The 26942-nt window shown below is 52.0% G+C and overlaps 1 protein-coding gene across 5 annotated transcripts in view; it reads left to right on the top strand.

Moving 5' to 3' along the window:
* Positions 1-26837, top strand: part of FBXO42 (F-box protein 42) — a 44359-nt gene extending 17522 nt beyond the window's left edge. For 3 of the 5 annotated variants that reach the window (XM_083876942.1, XM_083876940.1, XM_083876941.1), the window contains 8 exons: positions 340-456; positions 5373-5507; positions 21435-21588; positions 22506-22616; positions 22873-22969; positions 23771-23827; positions 24248-24364; positions 24497-26837. In XM_083876942.1, coding sequence (XP_083733068.1) covers positions 340-456; positions 5373-5507; positions 21435-21588; positions 22506-22616; positions 22873-22969; positions 23771-23827; positions 24248-24364; positions 24497-25579 — 1871 coding nt within the window. In that variant the 3' untranslated portion in view covers positions 25580-26837. Of the gene's footprint in view, positions 1-339; positions 457-2192; positions 4529-5372; positions 5508-21434; positions 21589-22505; positions 22617-22872; positions 22970-23770; positions 23828-24247; positions 24365-24496 lie in introns of those variants that run through there. The other 2 variants (XM_083876944.1, XM_083876943.1) reach the window with 2 other exon arrangements.
* The last annotated feature ends 105 nt before the right edge of the window (positions 26838-26942 follow it).

Genomic DNA, 26942 nt, shown 5'->3' with positions numbered 1-26942 from the left:
TGCACTGAGGCTCCTTGAGGGAAAGGAAGCTGCCCCTCAGGGTGTATGAGGGAACAAGGCTGCAGCAGAGAGGGCTGAACACAAGCTCTCTAAAGCATCCCAGTGCTTCCTTCCTTTCCCAAAGGCTCTACTTCCCAAGCCGGAACTGCCAGGGATGTTGTGACCCGTGCCAGTGCGCGCTGCTGATTTCCACATTTGCAGAGTTCCCTTGTCTTTATTCTCTTTAATCCCCCGCATTCCCAGCATGTTTCTAACCCAAACACAGGGACTTTGGTGCTGCTGTCACCGTGCAGGCACAGTTTGTTCCCAGGTTTGCTGACAGTGTTGTTCTCTCCCCAGGTGTGGCCCATCAGTGCTACCATGGCTTTATCAAGGCAGTGCAGGAAGGGAACATCCAGTGGGAGAGCCGCACTTACCCCTACCCTGGCACCCCCATCACCCAGCGCTTTTCACACAGTGAGTATCCCTGGAATCCCAACAGGAGCTGCCTCCGTCAGGGGCTGGCAGTGCCTCATGTGCCCATCGCCACTGGTGTTCAAACCCACAGCTGGGCCAACACTCAGCACAAGAGCAGGGATTTGGGAGCTACTGGTCATGGTGGGCTCGTTGATCCTAGGAAATGTTGATGGAGTGGAAGTGGGATGGGATTGTGGCTTTCTGGTTGCGCAGGGATCTTTCTGCAGCTGCCCAGATTGCAAAACTCTCCCAGATCATGGAGTCAGCCCTTGACCTAAATGTGTCTCCAGGTGCCACATCCACATGCCTTGGGACACCTCCAGGGATGGTGACTCCAGCACTGCCCTGGGCAGTCTGTGCCAGTGCCTGACCACCCACTCCATGAAGAGTTTTTCACAATATCCAACCTAAATCTTCCCTGGTACAGGCTGGGGCTGTTGTCCTTGTCCTGTCCCTGTTCCCTGGGAGCAGAGCCCAACCTGGCTGCCCCCTCCAGTCAGGGAGTTGTGCAGACCCAGAAGGACCCCACTGAGCCTCCTTTTCTCCAGGCTGAGCCCGTTTCCCAGTTCCCTCAGCTGCTCCTGGTGCTCCAGCCCTTTCCCAGCTCCATTCCCATCTCTGGACACACTGCAGTGCCTCAGTTTCCTTCTTGTCCTGAGGGACTCAGAGCTGTCCCCAGGATTTGGGCCTGAGCTTTGCATCCTCTTCAACAACCCTTCCCTCAGCCCCTGGACTGGAGTCATTCCCATCAAAGACAGTGAGTTTTGGGAAAGTGCAGCACTCAGAGATGTACGCCAGCCTCTTGCACAGGTCTTCTACATCTGTGAGGAAAATTGGGAATTCTCCAATGTGGTGCATTCAAATCGAGCAGAGCTGCAGGTGGATTTGCTGACAGGAGAGAGCGATTCAGTCAACAGCACCACTCAATGTTTGAGTGAATTCTTCCCCTGTTTCCAAGATTCTGGAAGAGAACAGAAAGGGAAAAGATGCCTAAACATAGTGCCTTTGAGGGAGATACTGAAATAAACCCTGTTCTTTGGAGTGCAGTAGCACTGAGCTGCCTCAGCTCCAACAAAAAAAAATGACAAAAGTTTTGTCCTGTGATTCCAGCACGGGGTCTGAGCCCTCTGGGCTTTTCCAGGAAGTAAATTACTTCCTGGAAAATTTTTCTAAGGGAAGATAAACACGGTACAACCCCTGCCATTCCAAGAGCAGCAGGCATCACATTTTCATCTTCCCAAGCAATAATTTATGAGGCAGCCACTGTGCTCCCTCCTGCCAAGACAAGTCCGGGAGACGCTGCAGGGAAGCTCTGGTGAAGTCATTGTGCTCTGCCGAGATATCCTCACCTTCCTGAACGATGAAAAGGCTCCACAGTTCACAGCTCATTTTTAGCAACGTTAGTGAAGTGCTTATTAACGACTTCACATTTGCATATATTTCCCTTCAATTTTAGCAGCGTTTTTGCAATTGTTGAGTGTTCAGGACAGCTAGAAATTCCCTGGAAAAGGCTCAGTTGCCCCAAAGAGCACTATGTGCTGTTTCCTTTATCCTGCTGCCTGCCACAGGCCTCCTGGCTCCAAAGTGAGTTGTCTTCCTAAATCCACTGCCCTCGAAGCATGTAATCCGTATTAGCCTCACTCAGTGACAGTGCCCCAGCTCTGCCCGGCCCCTGTGGCCACGGCAGCATTATTAATGCACTTTGTGGGCACAAAGCTGATCTGGATTAACTTGTTTGCTGACTTAAACGGATGGTTTGTGAGCAGCTGCCCAGATCTGCAGGCTCTGCTTTCCATGCCTGCGGGCGAGATTCCAGCGTTAAAGCGAAGCTGCAAATCATCAGTTCCAGAAAGTCAAACTGAATCTCTGAACTGTCACCTAAAATTCCAAGGGATGACGGTGAGATGAGGTGGAGGGAGCAGGAGGTTTGGGCAGTGGGGAGGGATGCTGGGAGGACTTACAAAGCCCCTTTTGAGGGATGAGTGATTTGCCAGTTTTTGTGGGAAGATGTCACCGCCCAGGCACGAGTCAGTGCTGCCGTCAAAGCTCTGTCTGGGGCTCACTCTCTTCCAAGAATTATTAGAGCTATCCCAGACGTGCTCACAGGGAGCATAAATGGACAAGGAGGGGAATTCTTAGCAGTTGGAGGTCAACCTGTCTGCTCTCAGTCCTGAAGGGAGGAATGGCAAAAGTGCTTGATAAGGAATAATGAATGGAAGGTGCTGCCATGGGGAGTGCTTGGCAGGGATCACACAGCTGAGAACAAACTATGGACGAGCTGTCCTTTTCCAGAGGATTTGACTGAAGCTGCAGAACTGCAGAACATGAAATAACAATAATGCTGGGTGTTTAGGGGCCAAGTCTTCCATATTTGGGTTTTTTGGGGTAATGTTTCCAGGAGTCACCAAGTTGTTTTATGTATGAACCTGCGAGGTCATAGCAAGGCAGTGAGTCATGGGATGAAATCACTGCCCGCAGTCGGAAAATGTCAGGAGGCTCAGGAATGCAGAAACGGAAAAGTAGCAAAGGAATGCCGACCTTTGTGCCAGGGATATTGATCCTTTGCTGGAGGAGTGACTAATATTTTTTTTGATTTATTGTTTTTGTTTCCAAGGAGCCTGGGGTTGGTGGCACCATCGGGATGAGTAATTACAGTGATTTGTGGGTTTGACAAACTGTTGGGAGCGGTGAGCACTGGAATGTTTGTTTTACAGGATGAGTTGCTCCTGGAGCAGATCTGCAGCTCCTCCCAGCACCCAACCTTGCTCAATATCCTTGGATTATTGGCTGCACCCAGGCCCTACACTGAGAGGAGCAGGACAATGGCATTTTAAGGAGTGAGGAGATAGAGGTGGAGATAGAGGGAGATGAGAAAACTGGGGGCGTTCACCTGGAGAAGAGAAGGCTCCAGGGAGATCTCAGAGCCCCTTCCAGTGCCTGAAGGGGGAGAAGTGCCCGGGAGAGCTGGAGAAGGACTGGGGACAAGGGATGGAGAGATAGGACACAGGGAATGGCTTCCCACTGCCAGAGGGCAGGGATGAATGGGATATTGGGAAGGAATTGTTCCCTGGGAGGGTGGGGAGGCCCTAGTACAGGGTGCCCAGAGCAGCTGTGGCTGCTCCTGGATCCCTGGAAGTGTCCAAGGCCGATACCAGGGGCTGTCACCTTCCAATCCAAGGACCATGTGGGAATGGGATTTTCAGTCCAGCTGGCTCCTTCCCATTTCCAGTGGGAAATACAACCCTTGAACTTGAGTGGGTTATCTTATTTGATGTTCTCCAACTTTCAGAAGTCAGTGTTCTTCAATTATGGTGAAGGGAATGTGCTTTCTGTTTGGTTTTCCCTTCCCAGTCATCTCTACTTTGGTGATCAGCTGCTCCGGGTGAAAATCTCCAATGATTCATTACAGGGGAGTCAGGAGTGTGGTCAGAACCAGCTGCCTCTGCTCTCTCTGAGTATCAGTGTCTTCAAACATCAGAATTATTGATCCATTTCCAAGAATAAGCCACTTACGCAGTGCTGAAACTCTGGGGGTCACTGAATTTTGTTGGGACATAAAAAACCCTAACTAAATCCATTCAGTGTTTTCCATGAAAGAAAAAAAAAAAAAAAAAAAAAAAAAAAAAAAAAAACACAAAAAAAAAACCCACCACCTAAAACCGTCAGGGACATGCACAATTTCCCCCTGATTTATATATAAACATATAATGGAATCACAGAATATCCTGAGCTGGATCCTCAAGGATCATCAAAGTCCAGCTCCTGGCCCTGCACAGAACAGCCGCAACAATCCCACTGTGGAATTCCTGCAGGCTGGAATGAACTGCAGTTCTCATTGTGCCTGCTTTTTCCTGTTTTTCCCTATCTTTTTTTCCTCGAGCTGCTCTGCCTTCCTTATCTTCAGCAGCTTAAAATTACTCTAAAAAGAAGTAGGAACGCACAATGTCAATGATTTTGCTGTGGGGTTATTCCACCTGAAATTTTACAGGAAACCCGGAATTCTGCACAGCCTCCAAGGCAGACAAGTGAGCTCTCCCTGCTCCATCCATCTTTCAGTTCTCTCTTGCCAGAGGTACCTGGATGCTGCAGACACTCCTTGCCAAAGGCAGACACTTCCATGGATTTTGATTTGCTGCAGAGCTTGTTTTGGGACCAAAAGCTTTGATTTCCCTGGATATTTTGAAGGGTTGTCAAGTGTGGTGTTCCCTCCCTGTTCCCCATCTTGCTGCCTCATCCTTTCCTACAGGGAGCAGAGGGAATGCCTGTGGATGATCCTGTGTTCTAGTGAGGCTTTTTAAATGAGATGAGGTGAAATCCTGAAAAGAGAACAAACCCCCAGCCCTGGGTGCACAGAGCAGGGTCTGTGAGCTCTGTGAACCGGCTTAGGGAAGGTCAGTGAGCTGAGGGCCTTAATCACAGCTAAGCTAATTAATTACAGGCTTCTAAGGCAGTTTTCTCTGCACTTTGAGGAGCAGCTCTGCATGAGGGGATAATCCTCATGGGAAGGTTCTTGCTGGAGCTTCACTCTGCTCAGGGATACCCTGTGGTTCTGGGGGGGCCAGGGCAGCCTGGCTGCTTTTCTCCAGGGAAGAAAGGGCCTGATCTGTGTGTGAAGTATGGAGCAGTGACAGGAGCAGTGTGGGGCACAGAGCAGTGACAGGAGCAGTGTGAGGCACAGAGGCAGTGACAGCAGCTGTGTGGGGCACAGAGCAGTGACAGGAGCAGTGTGGGGCACAGAGACAGTGGCAGCAGTTTTGTGAGGCACAGAGGCAGTGACAGGAGCTGTGTGAGGCACAGAGCAGTGACAGCAGTTGTGTGGGGGCACAGAGCAGTGGCAGGAGCTTTGCGGGGCACAGAGGCAGTGACAGGAGCTGTGTGAGGCACAGAGCTGTGACAGCAGCTGTGGTCTGTTGCAGGTGCGTGTTACTATGATGCCAACCAGTCCATGTATGTGTTTGGGGGCTGCACCCAGAGCAGCTGCAACGCCGCCTTCAATGACCTCTGGAGACTCGACCTCAACAGCAAGGAGTGGATCCGGCCCCTGGCCTCAGGTGAGCCCTGGCAGCTCCCCCCAACGCCTCATTCCTCCTCCCTATGGCTTGAGTTTGGTGTTTCCCTATGTGTCTGAGCGTTATCCCACCAGGTTTGGGCAGTGTTCCAGAGAAATAAGGGTTTGTGGCAGAATCTGTGTCCTCAGCACCACCTCAGCACCACCTTGGGGGGTTTTCTCAGGAGCAGCTGGTCCCTGTCATGCAGGGTAAGGGACATTCCCTACAGCCACCAGAGCCTGTGTTGATAAAGCTGAGAAAATCAGGATTGTTCAAGCTGGGGAAGGGTGAGTTGGGATTGTTCACGCTGGAGTAGGCTGAGAAAGATGTGATGATTGTTCAGCCTGGAGAAGGCTGAGAAACTGGGATTGTTCAGCCTGGAGAAAAAAAGGCTCCAGGGAGATCTCAGAACCCCTTCCAGGGCTTGAAGGGGCTCTGGGAGAGCTGGAGAGGCACTGGGGACAAGGGATGGAGAGACAGGACACAGGGAATGGGTTCTCACTGCCAGAGGGCAGGGATGGATGGAGTATTGTTCCCTGGGAGAGTGGGCAGGCCCTGGCACAGGGTGCCCAGGGAAGCTGTGGCTGCTTCTGGATCCCTGGAAGTGTCCAAGCCAGGCTGGAGCAACCTAGGGTAGTGGAAGGTGTCCCTGCCCATGGCAGGGGGTGGCACTGAGTATGTTTAAGGTCCCATTCTGTGACTCCATGGTGAGAGTCATTGTCCCAAAGGTGATATTTTCTTTGCTCATTCCAATGGCTCCCACTCCAGGGGAGTGGAGCAGACAAGCTTGTGCAGGTGGGAGAGCGTGGGAAAGCAGGTTCATTCCTGCTGTCCAGGCACCCTCAGCTGGGCAGGAAAACACGACAGATTATTTCCCACACTGGTTTTTGTGGTGCAAATGTCACCCACAACAGTTTGGATTTTCCTTTTAATTTTTGAATTCCACCAAAATAACTTTGAGGAAAGCAGAATAATTGGGGGAAGCTCTTGAAGCAGGGGTGGGAAATCAGTGTTAAAGCAGCTGTTTTGGCAGGAGGAAGCAGAAAGGAGCTTAGCATCCACCAGCACTCCTTATTGGGTACAGAATTCCCTGTCCTGTGCGCTAAGTATTGTGGATTACTCAGATATTGTTTGAAGTATTTTCTTGTCTGGCACTTGGAAGTCCTTCAAAATCCAGGCAATAAAGCGATAGAGGTGGAGATGGATATAGAGGGAGATGAGAAAACTGGGGGTGTTCAACTGGAGAAGAGAAGAATCCAGAGTGACCTCAGAGCCCCTTCCAGTGCCTAAAGGGGCTCCAGGAGAGCTAGACAGGGACCTGGGACAAGTCCCAAGTGGTGTCATGTGGGAATTTCCAGCTGTGAACACCTTACTTGGTGCTTGGATCTCCACCCATACTTCCCTCAATGTTTTGATTTTTGTGTCACACGGCCTCTGCGTGACTCCCACAGGGGGGAATTAAGGATCTGTGGATTTAAACAGGGGGAAAACAAACCCCACCGCCCCAAACAGGCTCTTGCCATCTATCCTGCCCTGCTGGAGCTCTCCATGTGCTCAGGGCTGGAGAAGGGAGGATGATCAGGATCCTGGGCTCTGTGGAGGCCATCGGTTCCTGCAGCCCAGGGAGCTCTTTCCCCACACCAAACGTGGGGCACAGCTCAGAGCCACATCCCAGTGCCTTGCTGACAAACAGCCCTCTCAGAGAATGGGACCTGTGGGAATGTGTGGCAGGGTGAGGTCCCATGGGAAGATCCCTCGAGGAGATGTTCCTGCATGCTGTCATGGGTGAGATGGGATCGCAACTGAAACTGGAGGCCAGGAACGGGGAGCGCTCTGGTTCCTGGTTTTCTGAAGGGATGAGTCACCCCGGTGGGGTCCAACATAGCTCCCGCTCTTCCTTTGGGTGCCCTGAACATAGGGATTGGCACTGCCTGCCTGGAAAATGAGAGTGGCTGGAGGGGGCAGAAGCTGGGAGCTTTGAAATCCTGTGATGTAAATAAGGCAGGAGAGGGCTTAAAAAAAAAAAAAAAAAAAAAAAAAAAAAAAAAAAAAAAAAAAAAAAAAAAAAACAAAGAGTTGACATTGATTGATTACCACTCGTTGTGTGTGCAGGCTAATTGCTGTGGAGGAGTTCCCACACATGCCCCACAGACTCCAGAGCTCTGGAATAAGACCCTTGCTCTTTCCCTAGGCCACGTCTTGTCAAAGAGGTTCCCTCACACTCCACGTGTGCCTTCGTTAAGTGTCTTCTCAAATGAGCCTTGGGCAGGGAATGAGAGTACAATGTCTTGGACACAACTTATCCCTTTCTGAGAGGCTTTTCCAGGAGAAAACACCCTTTTTTTGTTGTTGTTGTTGTTTGTTCCTACCTGTTTCCATCCGGGTTTTCTGGCTCCCAGGCATGAGATGACATCCGAGCTGGATAATTCCCCTCCAGCCCAAGCTGCTTCAGCTGGGAGTAAATATTTAGCCTTCAAAGAAATAATTGGCCAGTGTTTCTTTCGTCTCACAGGTGGAGGAGGGAGATAATTACTTCAAAAAACCCTAATTTTTGAGGTTTCAAAGTATTTTTTTCCTTAGATCTGAAACAATGGCTTTGACGTGTGACTGATGGGGCTGGAGCAGCACCAGAGAGTTGGTGCCTCGCTCTTCTGGAGAGCTTTTGGTGGAGTTGGAAGCTCTGGAAAGGAGGGTGGCAGGCAGCAAGATCTCTGTTTTTGGAAGGTGCCTCCCAACTCTTCTCCCTTGAGCTCTTCTGGCCATTGTGGAGCTGCTCCCACCCCTTCCCATCCCACATAGGATCTGCTGGAGCAGGAGCAGGATAATTACCAGCCCCATGTGTGGGACGCTGCAGTGCTGTTCCAGGGTAGGTGGTCCCTGGCAGGAAGAGGCCTTTTCCACGTGTTGGGGATGCTTTCCTTGCTCTCACTTGCACAATAACCTGGGCAGTTGTTGTAATTTGAGCCCATCTGTGTTCAGGGGATCCTGATGGAGGACTGGGGGTGGTTTATGCTGGAATCTGTTTATCTAGCTGTGAGGCCCCACTTCTGAGTCCAGCTGGAGTCAGTGGTGAGAGTCCCTGGTGCTCCCCAAATTTGGACCGAACAGCCAGGAAAGAAACCAAACCCTGTTTGAAACAGAGTCCCAGGACTTTCAGTACCTGGAGGGGCTCCAAGAATGCTGGAGATGGACTTTGGACAAGGGCCTGGAATGCCCGAGGGCAGGGTCAAATGGGATATTGGGAAGGAATTGTTCCCTTTGAGGGGGATGAGGCCCTGGCACAGATTGGAAGTGTCCAAGGCCAGGCTGGACAGGGCTTGGAGCACCCTGGGACGGTGGAAGGTGTCCCTGCTCCTGGTGAGGCTGGGACTGGATGGGGTTTAAGGTCTCTTCCAACCCAAACAATCCCATGATTCCATGACTTCATGCAATGGGAGCTGCAGGGGCTTGTGGTGAAGCTTTTGCTGATGCCTGGACTTGGCTGAGCCGGGATTCATCCCTGGATCTCTGGCCCTGCTGCCAAAGAAGGTTTGTCCTGTTTCCATGCAGGTCTGTGAAACTTTCCTGGTGAGCTCCCACTCATCCCTGTGCAAGGGGAGCTGCTGGAGGCTCCCAGAGAAGCCTCAGGCGCATTGGCACCATCTGAGCCTTCTGTCCATGACATTCTGCAGGGATAGCTCACAGGCAGAATTGGGAGTGTGTCCCCAGGCAGTCTTCTGCTGCTCTGCCTGGGCTGTTCCAGGCTATGTCTCTCTGCAGGCTTTGTCTCTCCCTGGGTTCCTTGGTTCCAGTTCCTCTGTCCTGCACTTGGCCTCTCTCAGCCAGAACCACACCAGAAAATGCCTTTTTGAATTAGGGAGAAAAGGCCAGGAGCTTTGCTCTCTCAGGGGCTCATGGCACAGAGGTGAAAAGATTTTCCCTTAAAACTGAGCCTGTTGTGTTTATAAAAGTCAGGAATGGTGCTGGAACAACCAGGGCTTTGCAAGGAGAGGAATTCCCACTGAAGTCCTGTAGGATCTGCACATCCTTCTCTTGGGTCTGTTTTATTCATCCTCCTTCTGCTCCCACCTTCTTGCAGCTGCCTGGGGAGGCAGGAGGGCTGGGAAGGGCCCCGTCCCTCCCTGTCCCTGTATGTTTTCCCACTGCCAGGCCGGGATATTCCTCTCTGATCCCACAGGAGTTCAGGAGCCCCGAGGCTCTGCTTTTCTGTTGCTGGGAGGAGACTCCTGGTGCTGCTGCCCTGGGCCACTCTTGCCCCAGCATGGGCACCTCCCCAGGACTTCTCTCCTGGTGTTTGCTGTCCCTGCGATCCTGCTGGGGAGATGGGAAAGCTTTGCGTCTTTCTTAGATCAAACCAGGCTTGGAGGCCAAACTCCTCCGTGTGAGGCTTTGATCCTCTATGTCCTCGCAGTGTAGGGCCGTGGCTGATCCTCCCTCCTGCTCCAGCCTGGGAATGAGCAGAGTCCTCCACCCTGGAGTTTGTTATTAAACCTCCTGGGTGGCCTTAGCAGGACGAAGTAAAACCCCTCTGCCAGTGGTTCCTCTTGGCTCAGCTCTTTCCCCAGCCCCTTCCGTGCCAGGAGTGGGAGGATCAGGTTTCCCTTTGTGACTGAGGGGAAGGTGCCTTTGATGGTGTTGTGTCAACAAAAGCAACAGCCCGAAGGAGGCAGGAGAGACTCGGGAGAGACTCCTGGTGTCAGATCTGGTCCTGGTGGAGAAACCTCCCCGTGGCTCATGGAGCATAGAGGTTTGGCCTTGACAAAGCTGTGCAAAAATCTTGCCCTGAGCTAAAAAGCCCAGCCTTGTTTTCATCTTCCCCTTCTAGAAAACAGCAGCGAGTTTTCAAAACAATTTTCCAAACAGTTGGTGCTGTTTCATGGTGCTGGTCCCTCTCCTGAGTAAATTCCTTGGTTGGGATCTCCTCAGCTCTGGGAGCTTTGTGGAGCTGAAGGAGACAGAGGGAAGGACTGAGGGGGTTCCCAAGGAGGGGAAATGGTGCTGGATCCTGTGGGATCCTACAGGATCCAGCCCTGCACAGCCACAAATCAGAGCAGCACCAGGCACTCAGGGAATGAATCCCACTGGGACAGGAGCAGGGCTGTCCAAGGGCTCAGGGGGAATCAGAGTTGTGGGAATAGTGGGAAGCTCCTCATGTGTGGAGTTAAACCCTCTGTGACTGCAGATTGTGCAGCTCGTTCAGTTCAGGGTCATGTTTGCATCAGCTGTTTCCAGTCCTGGGCCCCTCAACTCAGGAAGGACCTGGAGAGGCTGGAGTGTGTCCTGGGATGGGAACAGAGTTGAGAAGGGGCTGGAGCCCTGGGAGCAGCTGAGGGAGCTGGGAAAGGGGCTCAGCCTGGAGAAAAGGAGGCTCAGGGAGGACCTTGTGGCTCTGCACAACTCCCTGACAGGAAGGAACAGCCGGGGGGTCGGGCTCTGCTCCCAGGGAACAGGGACAGGAGGAGAGAGCAGGAGGAGAGGGAATGGCCTCAGGCTGGGCCAGGGAGGCTCAGATTGGACACCAGATGGAATTTCTGAACAGAAAGAGTGGTCAGGCTTTGGCAGGGGCTGCCCGAGGAGGTTTGGAGTGCCCATCCCTGGAGGTGTCCAGGGAAGGCCTCTACATGGCACTCACTGGGCTGGGTGACAAGGAGGCATTGGTCACAGGTTGGACTCCATGGTCTTGGGGGGGCTTTTCCAATTATCAAGGATTCTCTGCAGAGCAGTAACTGAAGTGCTCTGCCCTGATCCCAAACTGCAGCTTTGTTCCCTTTGCAGTCACTTCCCTCACAGGGATCCCAGGCACAGCCTTGTTTTGGGCATTAAAACCCCTTAAAATCCTGACTTGACCAAGACTCTGGCTGTAAAATTCCCTTGGTGTCCTCCTGTGCCTCTGACCTCGCTCGGGTGCCCCACAGTCCCATATGATAGAAGGCAAAGCTCCGTTTTATTCAAAACTCAGGATCACCTTGAGCCCACTGCAGCCATGTGGTTGCTGTTGGCTTCCTGGGAGCCCAGAGGATCCAGGAGTTGATTCCTAGCACGGAATAACCTCTCTAATTATTCTGAGTGTATGTGCCTGAGCCTCCAAAGTGGAGCAGGTTAATGAGGTGGATGCAAATCCCTTGTGCTGTGAGCAGTCTTGGTAAGCCTGGAAGAGAGGAAAGCATATTCCAGCTCTTTTCCTGATCTGAGTGATTTTTATCTCGTTGCCCTTTGAGTTTGGTGGCAGTGGGGCCTGTTCCTGCCTCTGCAGAGCTGAAACATTCCATGTTATCCTCCAAAAATCCATGGTTTTTCCACCACTATCCAAAGGCTCTTGGGAGTCCTCCAGCTCAGAGTGACTTGACCCCTTTGGAAGGTCAGCTTTAATCCTGTGAGCCTCCTGCCTGGACCTTTCTTATCCTGTACCTGATTTTTTCCTTATCACACACCTAATTTCCTCCTAATCACACTCCTTACACACACTTCATTTCTTCCTTATCCCACCCCTCATTTCTGCCCTTCTGGAGCAAAACCAGGACTTTCCAGGCTTTGTCCCATGCTATCCTTTGGGGCAGAGGCTGTCTTAGCACAGGTTGGTTGGAATTGCTTTCTGCAGTTTAAATGTATTTATTTTTTCCTCCTTTTTTGGGCTTCCAGTTTTACAAGGAGGTGAGTGACCACTCTTGTCAAGCCTATGACAGACAAACTCTCCAGCAGTATCCCTGGATATAGAGTTTGGACTTCCTTCCTGCCCTTGCATAGGGTGGATTGGCAGCTTCGAGGTGGGAGTTGGGCTGTTCCCTGGATCCATCTATCCATCTGACATTTATTTGTTCCTCTCTTTGCCTGGCTGGTTATGCAGAACGTCTCTAATGGAATTTGTGGTGTTCAATATGAAATATCTCAAGGGCAAGAGATGAAAAATCAACCCAAATCAAATGAAGGGTTCTTTTTTTTTTCTTTTTTTTCTTTTTTTTCTTTTTTTTTTTTTTTTTCCTTCTGTGTCAGCTGCCACCTGGTTGGGAAGGCGCTGCTGGTTTCCAGGTGATTAATCCATGGGTTTAGGTTTACAGCACACACCTCCCCTCCCATTGATTTGCCAGGCTCTGTCCTCCTCCAGCTCGTGGCATTGCTGCCTGTGTTTAACCTCTGGAAGGTTTTTGTTGTATGGATCCAAACCACATTCTACTGGCATCCATCCTTGGATGGCCACCCTACCATGCCTGGCATGGATCAGCCTCAGAGACACACAGGTACAAAATCCACGTGCAAACTGAGTGTGGGGTGAACTATTTGCAAGATTTTATCCCACAGTGCCTTCACTGAACCAGGCAGGAAAAGCCAAAAGATCCATCTCTGGGATTCTTCCTCTACCTGGGAATCTGCTCCCCACAAACCTGCTTGGAGAGCCTGGTGGGGTGAAGGGCTTTCCTGCTAAAGCATTGACTGTCAGTGGGATGGAAAATGGGTGAGGATCACCACCACCAGGGGAAAATATTTCTGTGCCTCCCGTTCCTGAGTCCCACATCTGAAATGGCCTCGCTTCCCACATTCCTCCCCCCCACCCTACCTGGCTGCATACTGCCCCACCCTTCAGCTGGCAGCGGCTTATCCTTATCAATGCTGTGTTCCCAGCACTTTTCCAGCGGCTCCCGATATCCGCCAAGGTCACAGAGTCACTCCATGACTCCTTTCTGCTCTCAGAGCTGCAGGGGAGGGGGCAGAGTCAGTTCAGCAATTACAGTGAGGTGTGCCTGGGCCTCAGGACACCACTGCCTCCCAGGAATGCGGTGCCAGAGGCAGCCGGGAATGGCTTTGAAGAAACCATGGATTAACCACCCAGGAAGGTGGGAATGTGCCCAGAACCAGGGGCTGGTTCAGTCGGCTGAGCTACCATGGGGGTTTTACCCCAGAAGGGTTTTACCCCAGCAGGCCAGAGCACTTCTCTTCTCTCATTCCCTGCTGTCCGTGAACAGGACACAGGACTTGGGAGTTCAGCCAGATTTTATCCGAGGGCAAAACATAGGGGAAAAACATTTCCTGCTGTGGGAAATAGGCTCCTCAGAACAGGCCTCGGCTGCCTTGGTCAGCAGGGCAGGGAGGCAGAGTCAGACTGTAGCACACCCTCAGGGAATGATCCCTCACCCTGTGGATGCCCTCCTGCTCAGCCCCGGACAGCTCAGCCTAACATGGCAGGAATCCTGTAGGAAGGGAATAGAGGGAAAAGCTGAGGAGGCTGAGAGAGGAGCAGCTTGAAGGGAAGTGGGTGCTCAAGTGGGGGTCTGGTTTCCCTCCTGGTTCCTCTGGTTTCCCTCTTCCCTCAGTACAGATTTGGGGTCTCACCTTGTTCTACCAGGACACCTTCCACTATCCCAGGGTGCTTCAAGCACCTGTCCAGCCTGGCCTTGGACACTTCCAGGGTTGAGTAGGAATCCCTCCTAGTAGTACTAGCAGGTACTAGTAGTAGCAGTAGTCATAATAGTCATAGTAGTAGGTGGTACTCACTCCTCCACCTTGGAAAGCCATCATTTGAAGAACGATTTGCATTTTAATGATCCCAGAGTGCAGGTCTGTCATTCCTTTAACCTAGACAGAAGCTGGGCTGGATTTTCCAAGCGTTTTTTTGTTTGGTTTTTTTTTCAGGATTTTTTTTTTTTTCTTTTTCCTGATGTTTGATTTCCCAGCCCTGAAGAGAATTAAATTTCTTGCTCGTCCGAGTTTGGTTGGAGCCAAGGAATTTGCGAACTATGGCTCAGACAAAGCATCTCCAATTTATTTCCTTTTCAGGAAAAAAGCTCAAAACCCTGAAGCCACACACAGGGTTGTTGACACTGGTGGTGTCTCACATCTCATGAATGTGTTGCACCCCAGAGGGAGCCGATCCCTCCTTCCCGAGGCATGGGAGGCACCCAGGGATGATGGTTTCCCTGGACAAAAATTTCCTGATCATTTCACATCCAATGATTCCATTTCCCTGGGTCTCTGACAGCGCCTTCTCTCCTGGGCGGGTCCATTGTGGGCTCAGTGGGATAAAACCCCACTATCCCATAGCTGCACTGTCAGCTGGGAAGAAAAGATCCTCCTAGGAATTTCGGGCAGGCTGTGCTGACATCTATCGGCAAGAGCTCCTTCCAAGGCAGCCCAGCCTTTGCCTTGAGGACTCTATCCACCAGGATTACATGCGTAATACTCGGGATTGAGCAGGCAGCATTCCCGGGGCAGTTTGATCCATACCCAGCATGTGTCTTCCGAGCCTCTCCGCATCCTGTTGCTCCATAGCCTGATTTTAATCATTCCCTAAAGCATCTGCCGTAAAACTCTCAGAGAATGAGGCAGGCACACAGAATGACGGAGCACTCGCTCATCCTTGTCTGCAGTCCAAAGGTGGATTTCGGTTCCTGACGTGAAATATTCAGGGAGTTTGGTGTTCAGGGCTGGAATTACGGGAATGAGGGAGAAAAGTGCTTCCCTGGCATGGAGGGAGCAAAGTTCAGGAGCCAATGGGTTGAAAATGGGAGTGAAGGGGGAGACAGCAAGGGAGAGGAGTGCCAAGAGTTGGACTGAATTTCCCTTCCTGTGCTGGGAATTTCAGCAGGAAGATGCTGGGGGTTTCAGTAAATAACTTGTCCTTGCAGCAAATATTGGGAGCAGCAAAGCCCTGGCTCTTCACACAGGCTATCTGCATTTCCTCCCTCTGACTGCATCCAGAAGGGTTGTGGATTCCCCATCCTTGAAAGTGTCCAAGGCCAGGCTGGACAGGGCTTGGAGCAACTTGGTCCAGTGGAAGGTGTCCCCTGCCCATGGCAGGGGTGGAATAGGATGAGCTTTAAGGTCCCTTCCATCTCAAATCATTCTGGGATTCTCTGGCTGTGCCCACAGGGTGCTCTTTAGAGGATAGTTGAGGTTTGGAGCCCCATGGTAGCTGTAACCTCACCAAATTACACAGCAGCCATTTCCTGGAACACCACTCGTTTTGGGATTCTCTAACGTTGGGGCAGCTGCCGCCTCCCTCGCACCACGGGAAACAATCTGGGAGCAGAAAGTGCGGAGCTCAGCAGGGCTGGGACACAGCCCCACTATCCCACCCCGAGCTCCTCCCTGCCCTGCAATTACCCCCTCCTCAGGGCTGGGGAGCCTGAGCCAGCAATTCCCATCTCTTCCCTCTTCTCCTGCAGGGAACACAAGCAGCGGGAGCTGTTCAGCCCCTTTTGGGAACGCTGAGCTCTTTAATTGCACCAGGGCTGATCTGGGGAGGTGTCAACTGTTAAATCACTGGAGAAGTCTGTGAGGCAGTGTCACTTCAGGAGGAATAAAAACATGAGCATGGAAGCAGGGAGAGGTGGATGGTGGGGATTCGGGATTCCACCCATGGGGAGAAGGAACAGCGGCTTTTGCAAGAGCAGCACCTCGTGCAGGACCAAATCCGCCTTTCCCAAAGGATGATTGCGAAGGGTGACCTCACTCCACGGAGCACCTGGCGCCTCAGGGTGATGCTGCGAGGGAGAAGGGGCAGGGTGTATCCCACTAAAGCCTCTCCTGCCGTGGAGCTTTGGGAATTGTGGTGGGAATTGCGGCAGGAATTATAGCGATCCCCATTTGGGGCTGTTGGGAGATAAGAGGCCGAGCCTGCGGCGTTCTGGCACGGTTATCTCGGCACTGTTTGCTCAATTGTAGCATGAGGACATTTTTGCCAGGCATTAGCACAGAGTGACTCAGTAAATCCAGTTGCACAGGGTTCAGAGGGCACTGCCTCTCCTCTCCTTTTCCGGGGCTTTATCAGAGCAGCAGCACTTCACAAATGCCGGGGTTAAAAAAATACCCACAGGCACCTTGCAACAGCGTGGAGGTGACTGATCCTCCCTGAGGCTTCTGCCTCCACCTCTCAGAGATTGTGAGAAACTAAAGTTTCACTTCCATGCTAGGGTTTGACTGGGCTTGTACCACAGTCCCGAGTCACTGCAGAGTGGAAATCCCACTCTGGGAGCACAGTGGGAATTCTGTCTATGTGTCAACATCAGGGGGTTGCTAAAGTGTCCCCCAAAATTGCAGATAAACTCAGGATATTCCCCCCCTTCCTTCCCAAGAGGTTATTTGTGCCCTCAGAGGTTTTGTCTCGCTGCTGAGGAGACAAATCAGATCTTGTTCAGTTTTTCCTTAAAACTCCTGCAAGGCTGAATTCCTGTCTGCTTCCCAGGATGGAATTTGGGGTTTTTCTGGAAGGGAACACTAAATTGCTTGTGGTTTTGGTGAGAGAAAATGATACTTCTGTGGCTTTTAAAGGCTCTAAGGTTTGGGCAGGCCTGGTAAGAACTGGTCTAGAACATGTTTGTAATCCCAGTTCTCTGTTTTAGATGTTTTGGGATTAAAAACAGGTGAATGTCAAATGCTAGATCTGAGGCAGCTGAGCAGAGTCCTCAGTGTTGGATTTGACTTTGGAAATGAGCGAGTGTGCAACAGGGATGTCTGCTCTTCCCATAGGAGTGCTCCTTTGGTGTTCCCCAAATCCAGTGCTAGTGCTGGGATTGCTGGGATGTTCATCCTCTTCTGGCCTCTGGACTGCTGCTCACCAACTTGTCCACTTCCCTTTGGGAAACCTGAAATCTGGATGAATTTGCTAACTGCTGTGGAAAAATCCTGGCTGGCTTGGGAAGCAGATTTATTGTTTTTTCCTTCTCTTGGTTTTGCTTCCAGTTGAAAGATTTGGGGATTTCGCACTGTCACATAAGTTTGGGATGGAACTCTGTGAGGCGGGATGTAGTCGGGGCCATCCCTCGGCTGGGGTGGATGATGGTGCTGGGATGGATGAGGTTCCAGGCTGGAAACTGGGATTTGAAAATCCAGTCCAGGCTAAAAGCCAGACTAAAAATCAGCCCCTGGATGTGGCTCTGCTGCTACCTGAGCATAGAAACACAAAACTCATGGTGGGTAGGATTGGATCCAATTTGGAACAACTCAGTGTGCAAAACAGGCACCATCCTGCCTTGGGAAGAAGGCCAGGCTGAACAGGGCTTGGAGCACCCTGGAATAGTGGAAGGTGTCCCTGACCATGGCAGGGAGTGGAATGGGGTGAGTTTTAAGCTCCCTTCCAGTTCCAGGATTCTTGTGAAAGGACAGCCCCGAGCCCTTCCCAGGGATGGTTTCTGGTACCTCTGGAGTGCAGATTGCAGGTGGTTTTTGAACCTGGGAGCTTGAATTTCTTTGCAGCTTGAAATCCATGAGGTGCTGGAGCAGCTCTCTTTAATTCCTCAGCTTTGAGATTGGACACATGGCTTTGGTTATCTGGGGGTTCCGTGGAAATCGATTGGCTGTGATGGTGGCAGTTGGCTCCCTGCAGGACCCACCAGATCCAACAGAAACAGCTCCTGCCTGCAGCCCTCGTCTCATCCTTCTCCAGAATTAAAGCTCCTCAAGACTGATCCCCTTGACACAACTCTTTCCATGTGTTCCCTTCCTCCCAGGGCAGTGCAGACCCTTTGCCCCACGCCAGCCCCTCCTGTTAGAATATTCCCCAAACCCCATTGACCTGAGCTGTTCCTTCCACCTGGGCAATCCCAGCAGATAACCATGGGGGCAACTATTTTTGTTCGCCACTCCAGCTGTTTTTTGGAATCTCTCAGGGCTGCCCCTTCCAGAGGTAAAAGGCTGGTCTGGCGTTTGGTGTTCCATGTGCTCTTCAAGTCAGGCTTTTCCTTTGTTCCCGTTAATCTGTGCGCGTGCAGCTCCGGTGGCTTTACAGGGCTGGATAACTGGGCTTTAAAAACTGCTTATAAGGACAGATCCAACACAGATAAAACACCCAGAGCTCGTGTCGGGAGCAATCAGAGGCTGGCATTTCTTTTCCAAACATCTGTGGAAGCTGGAGATCTTTGGCTGGTTGGTTTTTTGGCTTTGTGAGCCAGGAAAGTCCATCAGCTGGGAAAAAAATAGCTCAGCCCAGCTTTTCGCTCCTCATCCCAGGCAAAAGAACAGCGTCAGCTGTGCAGGGATGAGGCCCACTGCCCTTAGGTGGAGTGAATTGTGCTACACCCTCAGCCTGCTCGAACCTTTATCCCCAGGAAGGATAACCTGAATGTTGGGCTGGATGGTGTTAGGGAAGGATAACCTGAATATTGGGCTGGGTGGTGTTACTGGGGTGGAGAGCTTGGGATCATAGCCAGTTCCCCACTGGGACCAGTGCAATTCCTTAACGAGGTTCTGATGGTTCCTCAGCCCGATCCATGTGCAATCCCAGAGAGGATCCTGTGTGTTCCTGGGAGTCTTTGAAAGGCCGTTCCCACCTCCCACATCCTCCAGAGGGCTCGGACTTTGAGCAGATCCTCGGCGTCTCTTTGATGTCCCTCTGTTCCGGGCTCCTCCGCATGCCTGAGTGCTGAGGTCACAGAGCTGCCGGTGCCTTCCCCGTGCCAGCAGTTCCTTTTCCTTCGCTCCCTCAGGATGTTCCTGCCCTTCTCGAGGACCCAGCACTCAGCAGCTCTCCCCTGCCTCAGGGATAAAGAGCATTAATTCTCTAGATTTCCATGCATTCCTGCTCCATCACAAGATCCTGGAGATGCTTGTGGTGTATCTCATTTGTGGAGAGCATCCACAGATATCCTGGTTTTGCTGTTGGAAAAGGCCTGCACTTCTCTGACATGCAAAATGCAGTTTTCCTGCATTGCAGAATGAAACTCGGCTCATTTACATTCGTACAATGTCCAATAACAGGCAAAGCTTCCTGAAAAACCAGGGCTGGTCTCTGCCCTGGGCTGTTTGCAAGGCACTGACTCACTTGGGAATTGTCTCTGTGGATGAGGCCAGGGTTGACCTTCAGGTTACAGCAGTGGGAGGGTGACTTTCCTCACTGCTCCATCCCAGACTTTTCTGAGCAAGGTGCCAATGTTTTTCCATCCTGGAATGACTCTAGCTGCCCCTTTTTGTTTAAAAATAACCTAATTTAACCCCAGCACCTTGTGGCATTCTAGAATAACCCAGCTGGGATTCATCAGCTCGGGTACAAATGTTTTATTATGGTGCCAGACTTAGGAGAAAAACTTTCTGCACTGCCAGGGAATTATTTAGGCTGAAAACCTGCTGGCGTGGGCTAATGAATTGCACGCATGGAACAAGCCAGGAAAACTGGATTTTGGGAGCAAGGAGTAACCAAATGTGACCGTCACTGGCATCTCATCCTCACCTTAGTACAGCTCTGGCCACACGTTACCTTGCATTAAGTGCTTCTGCAGAGCTTTATTTCCATTTTTCCTTCATCTCCATGAGGCTTAGGGCAGCAGAACACTGTCCCAGGGACACTGTGGCTATCTTTGCATCAGACCAGGGGCTGCTTTTTGCTGGGCTCTTCCCTCTCAGCACCTGGAACCCATTGCGATGGATTTGCTTCTCTCAGCTGCAACATCCTAAAATAGCTGCTCTGGTTTCTTTTAAAAATAATCCGTTCTGGGTTTCATTCCATACTAAAATTGTCTCTGAGTCCTGCTGGAACAGGGGAGGGGACAGAGGCCAGGTCAGAGCATTGGCTGTTGCAGAGAGGTGGCAGTGCCTCTGTGGCCGTGTGTGAGCCATGCCCTTGAGCTGCCCCGCTCCCAGAGGCAGGCACGGAGAGGAGTATGGGGCTGGGATGGGATTCCAGGTTTAATTGGAAATAGTGGCTGCGGAGGTGAAGGAATGTGCTGGGTGCTGGTGACTGCCGTGGAAAGGAAGATGCTCAGAGTCAGCCGGGTTGGAGAGGCTTTAGGTGTTACTGAGTAGCAGCTCAGCACCTCACACATCAGCAGGGTGGTGACACAGCACCTCTGGATCCAGGGACAGGTTAGGGATTGGGATTTTGTAGCAGATCGTGGCTGATCTCCTAACATAAATTCAAAGCGATCAAATCCTATGATAGTTGTTCTTGCCAATAGGTTTCTTGCACTGAGGCTGCTCCTGCTCCCAGTGGGTTAAGAACCATAAAATCCCAGAATGGTTTGTGTCAGGAGGACTTTAAAGCTCAGCTCATTCCACTGTCTTTCCATGGGGAGGGACATCTTCCACAGGAATCACAGAATCCCAGAATGGTTTGGGTTGGAAGGGACCTTAAAGCTCATCTCATTCCATCCCCTGCCATGGGCAGGGACACCTTCCACTGGACCAGGTTGTTCCAAGTCCCATCCAGCCTGACCTTGGACACTTCCAGGGATGAGGCAGCCACAGCTTCACAGGGCTCCAGTGGCAAGGGGCCATAGGAGCAGCACTAGGTTGAGAGGTGAGCTCTGGAAAACCCTTGGAATACACAGAATCATCTGAGCACATCAAATCCCGACATCACCGAGCCCAGGAGGTCACACTGTCCTTGTGCAGATCCTGCTCAGGAGGCCCCCGGTCCCTTCAGAGCCCTTTGAACCTCAAACAAGCCACACAAAAAGGTTTTCCATGATTTTTAGAGCAGCACTGCATCCTGCAGACTTGAGGAATGACTTCATTCACAGCCAGAGCGTTCAGGGCTTCCTTCTCAAACCCAAGGTTCAGTGAGGGCTGCCACTTGTGAGAACCCCACACATCTGCACAAGCCACTTCGGGTGCCTTGGAATTTTCTCCTTTCTCCCTCCCTCCTCAGGGAGAGACATGAGGTATTTGGAGGTAATTATTGCTTTTATTCGGTGCTAAAGCAATAATTTGGAGGGATATGCTGGAAAACCAGCAATTTCCTGCCAGTGAGTGACAGATGTTTTGCTGTGTTTGAGATGTACTTTCAGGCTCCTACTAATTACCATGACACAAATTGGCAGGAATTTTCTTCCCAGGCTCCCAGCTCTAATTTTGCCGTTTTTTTCTTTTTATTTTTTTTCTGTTATTTTCTTTTTTTTTTTTTGAAAGATGGAGTCTCCACTTTGTGACACTTTGGGAAGAAACAATGCAGAATTGGGGGCTTGTGTTCAAACATTGTTTTCCTAACTTTTCCTCCCTACCTACCAGGTTCCTACCCCTCTCCCAAGGCTGGGGCCACGCTGGTGGTCTACAAGGATTTGCTGGTGCTTTTTGGGGGGTGGACTCGGCCAAGCCCTTACCCCCTGCACCAGCCCGAGAGGTTCTTCGATGAGATCCACACGTACTCCCCCTCCAAAAACTGGTAAGAGCAGGCTTTGATCCTGGAAAAATGGCTCTGGAATGCAGCTGGAAGAATGCCTGGGAAGCTGTGCATGGTCCTGGTTTCCCAGGTGTGTCTCTAATTCTCTTTCTGAAACAAAAAAAGCCACACAAGCACAGCAAAGCTGAGGACAGGGTGCTGCCAAGCACCTCATGGGTGCTGTTGCTTCCATATGGTTCTGGACTTGCACCTAAACATTCCAGGCTGCCTGAGCATCCCCATCCAGGTGAGAAACCTGAGTGTTTTAAATGCCGTATCACTTTGGCTGGGAGCACTGAAGTGTTTCTGAGATAAGCCTGAAGTCCTGGAGGTCTTGTTTTTAGTGATGATCCAAAACTCAGTTCCCTCAGGGAGAAGTGATAAATCAGATTTCTCCATCATTTCAACCTCTGCTTTTACAGCTCCGGGACTGGAGCATCCAGCAGTGTCCTTGGAGCTGGCATGAATTTTCTTTTTCCCTTTAAACACCATTTGGCTGATTTTAGACCCAGCTTTCTCACTGATCATGCGTGTGAGAAGGAGAATGCTGTATCAAAGAGAAGGTTCCTGCTCCTCTTCCACTGAGAACTTTTCATTCTCCAAAGTATCAATTATCCAGTGCGCTTTGGGCAGTGTCATTACAACTCTGTAATTAAACCTCTTGGAAAGAATTTGAGGCAAACTTAATTGGAAGGGGACATGTTCCCAACTTGGCCATGGGACTAGGTCATGCCTTAAAAATGTTTAGCACATTGGGATTTCTAATTAGTTTCATTGCTATTTGGATATTTGGAGGTTTTCCCTGTTGTTTTCCCCCATGACATGTTCTTGAGGACTTGGCAGGCCACTGGGATTTTTTGTTTGGCCTTTCATCCAACATTTTCCTTCATTGGGGAATGTTTTCCTGCCTCTCTTCCCAGGTGGAACTGCATCATGACCACGCACGGCCCACCTCCCATGGCAGGACACTCCTCCTGTGTCATCAAAGACAAAATGATCGTTTTTGGAGGCTCCCTTGGATCCCGACAGATGTAAGTCTGGGCTGAGGGTGTCTTGACAAGCATCCCTGTGATCCAGGAGGGGGTTGGGATGGCCTTGGAGTCGCCCATGAGGAATTTTCTGCAGGATTTTGGGGTCTGCCTGCTGCCTTAGCACACCCTTCACATCTGGCAGCAAATCCCAAGGCTCCAGCCTGCAGAAATCCCAAATCTGCCATAAAACCCAGCCCTGAGCCCAAGTTCCATGTCCCTGGTTGTATCCTCAGCCCGTGTTGTCTCATCCCTGCAGGAGCAACGACGTCTGGGTGCTGGATCTGGAGCAGTGGGCTTGGTCCAAGCCCAGCATTTCTGGGCCCAGCCCTCACCCGCGCGGGGGCCAGTCCCAGGTGAGCTCAGCCAGACAGAAGCCAGGCACAGCCTCACTCCCAGCTCCAGACAGCTCTCCACAGGTTCATTCCCAAGTTATTTGTGGAGCCCTTGCCCGCTGGGCCCTCTCCGTGTGGGCACAGTCCCCATCTCCCCCAGTGATTCAGAGCTCTAATAAACAAATCTGTTTTAACCCCACTCATGCCCTCTGGCACCTCAGATCAATGGAGAAGCAGAACAGCCTCATTTGGCTCCAGGCCCTTGTGACTGCGCTGCTTTCCCGATCCCAGGATTGACTCGGGATTGCTCCCATTTGAAGCACAGCCCTGGCAACGCCTGCCTGGGCAGGGAGCTCATGGCTGTTATCTGGCCTGAGGCTGCTGTCCCCTTCTGGGATGGTCAGTGGTTCCCAGAGTGTGGCTGGTCCCACCAGGGCACTGAGCAGGGCTCGGATGGCTCGTGATGGAATGTGTCTTTCCATGCCCTGGGAAAGGAGTCTGTGGGAGCTCTTGCTCACCAGCAGCAGTGATCAGACTGCTGCCAGCACCTGCCCTCCCAAACTTTCCACCTTCCCTTCCTTTGCAGAGGGATGTTGGGTCCCTGGTGCTTTGGGAAGGTCCCTTTGGTGAGACGAACTGGTTTGAGACAAGGAGTGGGATAAGCCCTGCATCCTGCTCTGTCCCAGGCCCAGCAAAACCGGCTCCATCCCAGGGCAGACAGAACCCAGCAATGCCTGTGCAGCTGAGAACCTGCCTCTATCTGCCCTTGGAGGCCTGGTCAAAAACCCTTCCCAAGCTGAAACTCTACCTTGTCCCCTCCAGATTGTGATAGACAACGAGACCATTTTAATCCTTGGAGGCTGCGGGGGTCCCAATGCAGTGAGTACCTGGGGAGCAGGGACATCAACATCCCCCTGGCACTTGGGGGCTGGATTTGGGATGGGGGGACTCTGCACGTTGGTGGCATTTTATTCCTCAAATCTAGGCACCTACCTGGTAGATTTTCCAGAGAAGCTGTTTAACTGTTTTAATTAATAAAAATCACCCCAGGCACTCTCTCAGCTCTCTGGGTTCACTGCAGCTCATCAGGATGAGCCCTGACTTTGTACTGGGATAGCAGATGGAATGAAGGGGTGGGGTGTAGTCACTCATGGGTAATCAGCTCTTGCTTTGGGTCAGCACCCTCTGTCTGCAGGAGCAAAGCACCACTCCCACCATGGCCCTGATGGGTTGAGCCCAGCAGCAAACTGGGCTAAAACTCAGCCTGGGCTCCTGAATCTGTCACCCTTCCCTCCCCAGCTCTTCAAAGACGCGTGGTTGCTCCACATGCAAGCCAACCCCTGGACATGGCAGCCGCTCAAGGTGGAGAACGAGGACCACGGAGCCCCGGAGCTGTGGTGCCATCCCGCGTGCAGGGTATGGACACAGCAGGGTCCCCACTCCCTCTTTATTCCCACCCTCTTTATTCCCTCCCAAAATGCTCCATAAATACTTCTTCTCCCCAGCACAAAGTGTCCTCCTGATGTCTGTTCCCCGCTCTCTCCACAGGTGGGACAGTGTGTCGTCGTCTTCAGCCAAGCTCCCAGCGGGAGAGCCCCACTGAGCCCCAGCCTCAACTCCCGCCCGTCTCCCATCAGCGCCACGCCGCCCGCCCTGGTGCCTGAGACGCGGGAATTCCGCTCCCAGTCTCCCGTCAGGAACATGGATGAGGCTCCTTGCGTCAACGGCCGCTGGGGCACCCTGCGGCCCCGCAGGCAGACGCCGTCAGGCTCACGAGAGGGCAGCCTGTCACCGGCCAGAGGGGACAGTTCCCCAGTGCTCAATGGCGGCACCGTGTCACCTGGAGCGGCACCGGCTGGTGGGGCCTCCCTGGACAGCCCCGTGCAGGCCCTGTCCCCCAACACCCCCTCAGCCACTGAGGGATTCGACCTCAAGGTGGGGCCAGCCCTGACACCGCGCCGTGGCTCACTGCCAGAGCAGAGGGATCTGCGCCTGGCCTCCGTGGAGCTGGGCTGGGAGCAGAAGCCCACGTCCCTCCTGTGCCAGCTGGACAGCGTGGAGGGCAGGACAGCGGGCGCACGGAACCCCCCGGAGCACACCAACGGCATCCACACCCCACCCCACGCCACTGGCACCCTGCCTGGAGCCGTGTCCCCCAGAGCGCTCCGCCGCAGCCTTGAGGCTGTCAAAGCCCTCTCCTCCAAAGCCACTTCAGCCTCGGCCATGCTGAGCCCTCCCCTGGTGTCGTCTCCAGGGTCCCCGGGAGCCGAGCCGGGCTCAGCACGGCCAGGCACTGCCCAGGGCGAGGGACACTCGCTCCCCCCCATTGCCCGGCGCCTCGGGCACCACCCACCACAGTCACTGAACGTGGGCAAGCCGCTGTACCAGAGCATGAACTGCAAGCCCATGCAGATGTACGTTCTGGACATTAAGGACACCAAGGAGCAGGGACGAGTCAAGTGGAAAGTGTTCAACAGCAGCTCGGTGGTGGGGCCACCTGAGACCAGTTTACACACGGTGGTGCAAGGCCGAGGGGAGCTCATCATATTCGGTGGCCTCATGGACAAGAAACAAAATGTCAAATACTATCCCAAAACAAATGCCTTGTACTTTGTGCGAGCAAAGAGATAATGCAGCCCCGCCCACCGCCACCACCTGTCCCCTCCATCCCCATGGCTCTTCCTCCTTCCCAAGCCCCATCCCGACATGCAGGCGTTCAAACTGTGAATTAGGGAGCAGGAAACCAATAAAAGTCCAAGCGAACCCTCCAGCGCTGCCCCGGCAGATCCCACTAAGACCCCAGTCGAGTGAGTCGTGTTTACAGGCAGGGAAAGACCCAAGGATCTGAGAACTTAGGGTAAGCAGCCAGGGAATCCCACCAGTCAGGATCCTCCTGGGTTTATTTTCCAAGTGTTTGCAAGTCTTGGTCTCTCCAAAACTCCTTGTGAGTTGTGAGTAGAAGTGGTTTTATAGGAATAACCCAAATTCCAGCAGGCAGGAGGCTTTAGCTTGATTAATTCCATGCTTGACTCTGTCAGGAAAACAACAGCAATATCCCACTGGGAATCTCCCAGTGCTGCCAACCTTTGCTCGACACAAACATGATGCCTTTTTATTTTGCCTCTCACCTGCCGCTTGTCCGTGTCCTCCAGGCAGGACCAAAAGAAGGAGGAAAGGACATTTTTTTGTGTGAAAATGCCAAAAATCTTGATTGTTAGCATCCCTCCCCTCCCTGCCCTGCTGGATCAGGCTTCGGGATCAGCCCTGATCCCCCTGACCAGCAAAAATACTATGAAAATCCCATTATTCCCCCAAAACTGAGATATTTGGCTGCCAGTTCCCTTTTACACTTAAAGGTTTCATTTCATTCAACGGCCTAAAACCTGTTCAAGGCCAAAGCAGCACCTTGGAGCCTGGGAACAGGGTGGGTTTTCCAGGAAAAAGGACACGTACCGGTAAATCTGAGGGCAGCCTCGATGCAGTAACTTCACTTCATCTTTGCACGTGCCTCCTTCCGCAAAGATTAAATCCAAATCCGAAGGGATTGAACCTGTGCGTCCTTCTGGGACAACCCCCCTCCTTCCCTGTCCCCTCAAGAGGGGGGAAAAATGGGGTGGATTCTGCCAGGTTTTGGTCAACAACCTCCAGCACCCTAAAAATAGGGAGCCCTCCCCAAGCCGGCAGTGCCATGACGTGGTCCCTTCTTCCCTTAATTTTTCTTCTTCATTCCCACTGAGCTTTTTGCCGGTTGGAGCCTTAAATCCCATCCCAGCTGCGAGAGGATGAGGAGGGACTTGTTTACAACTCGCGGCATTTTCACCTCTGTAAATAAATCTCTTGTCAAATCCCACCTCTCCTGTTCATCCCAGAATGATTTGATTTGTCCTAAGGGAAAGCAAAAATGCAATTTTTTTCCCCTAAAAAAACTCCAGACCTCAGGAGCACCTTGGATGAGCTGTGGAGTATTCCTTCTCCAAGTGTGGCTGCGGGGAAA

This window comes from Zosterops lateralis (assembly GCF_965231275.1).
Source record: "Zosterops lateralis genome assembly, chromosome: 22".
Taxonomy (NCBI): Eukaryota; Metazoa; Chordata; class Aves; order Passeriformes; family Zosteropidae; genus Zosterops; species Zosterops lateralis.
This window is presented reverse-complemented; position numbering and strand designations above follow the sequence as displayed.